General features: G+C 44.5%; 1 protein-coding gene across 1 annotated transcript in view; it reads right to left on the reverse strand.

Annotated features, from left to right (window-relative positions):
* The window catches only part of SLC9A7 (solute carrier family 9, subfamily A (NHE7, cation proton antiporter 7), member 7), a 37,787-nt gene that overhangs the window by 18,455 nt on the left and 13,342 nt on the right, over positions 1–5,990 (reverse strand). The window contains exon 11 of the mRNA XM_009085180.1: positions 5,445–5,598. Coding sequence (XP_009083428.1) covers positions 5,445–5,598 — 154 coding nt within the window. The remainder of the gene's footprint in view (positions 1–5,444; positions 5,599–5,990) is intronic.

Below are 5,990 nucleotides of genomic sequence, written 5' to 3' on the forward strand. Positions count from 1 at the left end.
AAGAGATGGGCAAGGGACAACACCCGTGTCTCATCTACCTTCGAGGGCAACAGGGAGCAGCTAGAGGACAGGGAAAGATTTAAGGTACAGAATAATGGAAACATGCTGCAAAACAGGAGGATGTAACCTCCTCTCAGGCATCCCCCACACCAGTCTGGAATATAGCATGAGGCTGGATCCCAGCATCAACACCCACCTCCTGCTATCACAGCATGCTGAGGCATGTATTAAAAAAAGGTACATTTTATTGTTGGACCACCCTGGGTAAGATAATAGAGTATAACCTGAGACTGCCACCAAGCTGATAGCTTTACCACCACCCCAGATAATTAAGGAGTTCACACAGCAGCTGTGTCAGACTTAGTGTTTCCAGATGTCTTTTTCAGTTGGCTCACTCAAAGAAAATAAAAAATAATCACTAAATAGAAAGCTCTTAAAAAGATTCTGTTTGCAAAGTCAGGCATAAGGCAGTAAATACTTAAGTTGACATTGTCTGTGCAACCTTTAGCTTTTATGCCAAAAAGATACCTGAAATATTTTAAACTGTAAGATGTAATGCTTTAAGATTTGGACTAAAGGTTGCTCAGTGTAACTGAAATTGCTTCATTAAAATAAACACTAACTTCCTCATTTGCAGCAGATTATGAAGGAGAGGAAGGCATTAATCTATGTGTTGCTTCATTCAACATGAAAAGAACCAGACCATTAACCTCTAATGGAAAATAGAAAACGCATCGTTTTACAATACAAATCTGAGGAGTTCCCTTTTTTCCGTGACAGATAAATGAAACAACAAGTCAGCTTTTTGTTTGTTTGAAAAGAGGAATTTTGCTAGGGGTTTTGATTTGTGGGGTTCAAGTTTGCTGAAACTATTAAAGCTTCAGTCAGGAAATGGTTTCGTTGTTTAGGTCTCAAAGGATGAGACTATATTTTTAATATCCAGGTCATGCATTAGTTTCTAAGGAAAAAAATCTACTACTAGGGAAGCATAACTGTTTACCACTCACATGCTTGGATACGTCCCACTGATAGACAGCCAAGAAATTGAAACACAGGACATCATGGCTTTAACTCCAGTTTCTGGTGTTAACTTTTAACTTGTTCAGCATCAAGTGGCAGAGCCCAAAAGCATCCAAAGATCCCATTATTTTTTTACTCATATTTTGCTGTTGTGACCTCACTTTTCCAACCAGTTAATTAGTAAACTGAAGTTTAAGTCTCTGCTACAAAAACATAGGTCCTTTGCTTAGCTGTACGTTAAAGCCTGATCAGTGGACCCTGGGAACATACCCAGTCTGGAAAGATACCTGCTCATCTGATTACAGGAGACATTCAGAACAGCAAGAGGAGGCAGAGGGTGTTTTTGCTGGTTTACTCCTTATGCTGCTTTTTACTTTACCAAAACTGAATTTCCATGTTAGTCTCTCTATCCCTTACCTACTTTTAATACATTTCACATCATGGGAGAGAAGAGACCATAGGTCAGTAAAGGACAAAGCACACATCCCAACTGCTATGCAACTAATGGTGCAGCCAGAAGCATGTGCCTCTACCTCTAAACCACAGCAAAGCAGCTCTGGATCTGTGGATAGGCATTGCTCCTTGCATGCAGCTGCTTCCCCACGAACACAGTGGCACCAAGCAAGACTGAAAGTCTTGGCTGGAGTCAGCTCTCTGGTACTGCTCTACTTAAATCATGTAGGCACATCTGGCTGTTCAGCCTGGAGAAGAGAAGGTTGCATGGAAACCCCATAGCAACCTTCCTGTGTCTGAAGGGACCTGCAGGGAAGCCAGAGAGGGACTCTGTTAGGAGCTGCAGTGACAGGACAAGGGACAATGGGTACAAATCGAAAGAGGGGAGATTTAGACTAGATATTAGGAGGAAGTTTTCCCTGTTCTGGTGGTGAGACCCTGTCCCAGGGAGCCTTGAGCAACCTGCTCTGCTGGGAGGTGTCCCTGCTTATGTTTGGGGGGTTGGGACTAGATGATCTCTAAGGTCCATTCCAACCCCTAAAATTCTATGATTCTATGATTTGGTGTTGATGTCTGTCTTGGCTCCTCTGACTTGCCCAGTACAACAGACATGCACCTGCAGTTGCTAGGAAAGGGGCTCAGCCCACCACAGTCCCCAGGAACTATTGAAGGGGACACCCAGAAATCCCAGTGACGAGCAGACCAGTATCCACAGCATGACAGGAACTCCACTCTGCCACACAACGACCAGACAAGCGAAACCAGCCCAAAGGGTCAGTCAGCCTGGTGGAGTCTTCATTAAAGCAGGCCCTTATCTTCTACTCACATCCACACTGCAGCAAGGCCAGCTACTTCATGAGGACTTAGTAATGCTGACTGGCTCTCCAGCCTTCCTTCCACAAAGGCCGAAGTCAACCAGGACACAACTGGTATGAGCTTCACACCAGAGCTGGACTTTTAGGAGCCTACACAAATCCTGACATTTAAGTCCAACACACAAATAGCATTAGTTTCCTATGTCCTTTCACTTGATCTAGGAAGCAAACCAGCTTTTATCTTTGAACCTCATTTTTGCTGAACAGTCCTGTATGGGGCTACTACTTATTTCTAGCCTTTGGCACTCTAACCTAATGGGCAAGTGCCAAGGTTCAGAGAGCATCCCAGGGACGAGTTATCCACCGCACAGCCTCGGGACTGCATCAGCACTACGCACTGTGCTGTGAGACCATCTCCTCTTCACCTCCTCCTGTCTGCCTCTTCTGCTGGGTAGAAAGGGATGGAAAAGAGAAAAGTGGCATAATTCCAAAATTCAGCTGGAAACAAATTTGCCCCTTTTTAAACTCTTTAATGTCAAATAGGACTTCTTGCTTTCCAGCAGAAAGTGCTCCAGCGGTTTCCAGTTCTGGACCAGCTATGCACAGCTGCCACCTCCTGGCTCAAAGCTGATTTCATGAGTCCCAGGAAGCACAGAGTCCCTCGCTGGCAGCCAGTGCCCATGGAACCAGCTGCAGGCAGACCCATGCAGCTCTCTGAAACGCTTCCTCTGTAGAGCTCCCTTGTTATACACGCTATCCTTCCCTTAACAGGGAAGTTAACCGTTTGTTTTCTGCCAACCATGCCAAGCAACTGACAGCTAAAATTTCTACTTACTAGCAGGGGTGGGTAAATCTCCCCCCAAAATACAGCTAAACACTCAAAACTGGTTCAGCCAGTGTGTTTTGGTAGTTACTCCTCTAGGAATAGTATCATAGCCTTTGCAGATTTTCCACCTTGTTGGTCACATCAATGACATTTGCAAGTATAGACAACTTGAAAGGTTAAGCCTGGAGCAGATACAGTGTTAGCCCTTTCTGTCTTCAGGAGCAACTCATCAGCCAGGCCCATGGAGTCTCATTACTGAACTAGATTAGTCCTGCTAAAGGAGAAAGTGCATAATCTTGGAGGCTTCCTAGGCTCAATGGGGGAGAAAACAAAACTGCTACCTCCAAACCATTTTCCAGTGGGCCAGGAGCTGCTCTGCACGCAAGAATTCCTGTCCTACTGCCAATGACTGAAGGAGCCCTGTGGCAGAGGTAGTGGTTGACTGCATTCTGATATAGGCAGACTGAACACAACTCCTCTTCACTTAGCTGGTCAGCAGCACATCTGAAGCTTCCTCAAAACCAGGTGCAGGCAACAGGACAGGAGGCTCAGGACGCCATGAAGGCTGTTAGAGAGAGCTCTGTAGACCTGCTTGCACCTATGCTTTGGAAAATGCTTTGGAATCCACTCGAGTGGAGATCAGACAAGAAATATCCTCACAACAGCAGAGGCTGCTGGCAGATCTTGGCTCAGCCACTGTAAGCAGATCACAAGCAACACTCACCTGTGTACTGCTGGCCAGAACTCCTGTCCTGCTGCCTTATACCCAACCCCAGTGTGCTTACACAGACACTGTGCCTCCCTCTGCTTCCAGAGGATTATCAGGACAGCTGCTCCTTGGACACCAACATCAGACTGTCTTCTGTTGTCAGATGTGTTAAGTGGAAACTTGCACATGACACCTATTCCAAGTACCTTGTTTAAGTCTCATGTGAGAGAATCTGTGCTTAGAACCACCACTGGGCTGTGGTATCTCACCACCATTAATGACACAACTGCATTGACACTGCAGCTCGTGCAACACCTGGTGCAAAGCCAATGATAAAACCAGAGAGCCTGACTACATTAAAGTAATGCTTCTTTCTGGTGTGCTAGCCAAACATCTGGGACTCACACTTCAAGATAATTTTAAAGGACAAAAATGGATTCATTTGGCACCAAAAAAAAATCCCCAAAACTCAAAAAACACCGACTTGATTTCCCAATATTTGCTGTTAGTCAGAGCTGAGATACCCCAAATCACTGCTGAAATGTCTGTCTCCCACTAGAAGCATCCTGCCTTCTATGAGAAAAGAGTTCACAAGCAGTTCTGGGAGTCCTATCTGATTTTTTTCCAACCTAAAAAGCACCTGCTACCTATTGCCACAAGCAGTTCACTGAAGTTTTCTAAAAGCAGCAACAGTCCCTAAGAATGATCAGTTCTTCCAAAGACTGAAATTTATTTTACCCAGTATTGTTTTCTCCTATCACAAGGGGGTGCAAATACTCATGAGCACAATCAGAAAGCAAGAAAAAGCAAACTTTCAAGTGCCAAAGAGCACAAATAATTTACATATGAAAAATGCACTGAAGGGTTTGTACAGCCTGTATTGTTTTAATTCCACTCTATCTTTGTCTCCCAAAGCTTTGAGAATTATAATATATGTGGTCTTTAACAACAATTGATGCACGATTCTCTAGCACACCTTTTGATAAGTATTCTCAAACACGAAGATAGTTGCAGCCCAAAAACTATTAAGTATTGGCCTGGATTTACAGTTCACACATCTATAATCAAACTACTTACCCTTTTCACAGATCTCCTCAAAATAGGAGGAAACACACCCAGAAGACCAGCAGGATCCCATTCATCCCAGTTGTTTAGGTAACATCAGGTTTGTTTGGATTGATGTTCAAAGTACATTCAGTTTAGCACTACCCACTAAAGACACCACTGAACTTAAAAACCATAACCAGGCCATTACCAAGAGCCAAAAGACAGGGAAATGTCCTAGTGTAATAGGAAGAGAAGTTTATGTGGGAGTAGATAAATAAATTTTTTCTTTCCAGTATAGGGTTGCTGTATCAGGCAACACTATTCCACCTCTTCCTGGGCTGACAAGGAGCTAGATACCTTCTTGTAGAGCAGCAGAGAGCTCCAGGCTGAATCCCAGCAGCATCTGGACATTTCCCCCTCCAGCCTGCACTAGCAGCCTTCCTCTCTAAAAGATCCTGTTCTAAACAGCTAGAACACCTCTACCAAGTACCAAACAAGTTCTGTAGAGCAATGCCAAGGGAGCACAGCTGCCTTTCGACAAGTGAGGCTCCCCCAGCACATAGTTCCAACTGACCTGATGTTCAGCCAGGACAGCATGGGGGTGGTGCCTCCACCCACAATCCACACGGTGAAGAAGACGATGAGGAGAGTTGTTGAGAACATCATTTGATGTGAGTAGGTAGCAGTGTCTCGTATAGCCAGAGCAAAGGCCATGGCTCCCCTGAGACCTGTGCAAGAGAGTGAAAGAACAGAGCTCCAGAAGTGCAAGTGTGTCTAGTTATAACACAGCACTGTTCCTTGCTCCCTCCCTGCCACACAGGCAGAAAGCACTGAGATCCAGCAAGTTTGCAGTTCCTCAGGTTCCCTGATAAATCGTGCCCTGAGATGATTTCCCACACAATTTGCCCTCCTCATTTTCTGTAATTTATAGAATCCATAAGTGCAAAGAAAAGGTGTAAATATTTCCAGAAAGTAGGAGGAAAGGAATGCAAAAACAAACAAATTGTGGACAAGAACAAAACAGATGGAAACTGAGCAGCTCCCTGAATCCAGGTGAAAATGCACATTTTTCCAATTGAATCCATAACTGAAGTGTGAGTTCTTGATAGGAAATTTTCAT

The sequence above is a fragment of the Acanthisitta chloris genome, unplaced genomic scaffold (assembly GCF_000695815.1).
Source record: "Acanthisitta chloris isolate BGI_N310 unplaced genomic scaffold, ASM69581v1 scaffold29130, whole genome shotgun sequence".
NCBI classification, from domain to species: Eukaryota; Metazoa; Chordata; class Aves; order Passeriformes; family Acanthisittidae; genus Acanthisitta; species Acanthisitta chloris.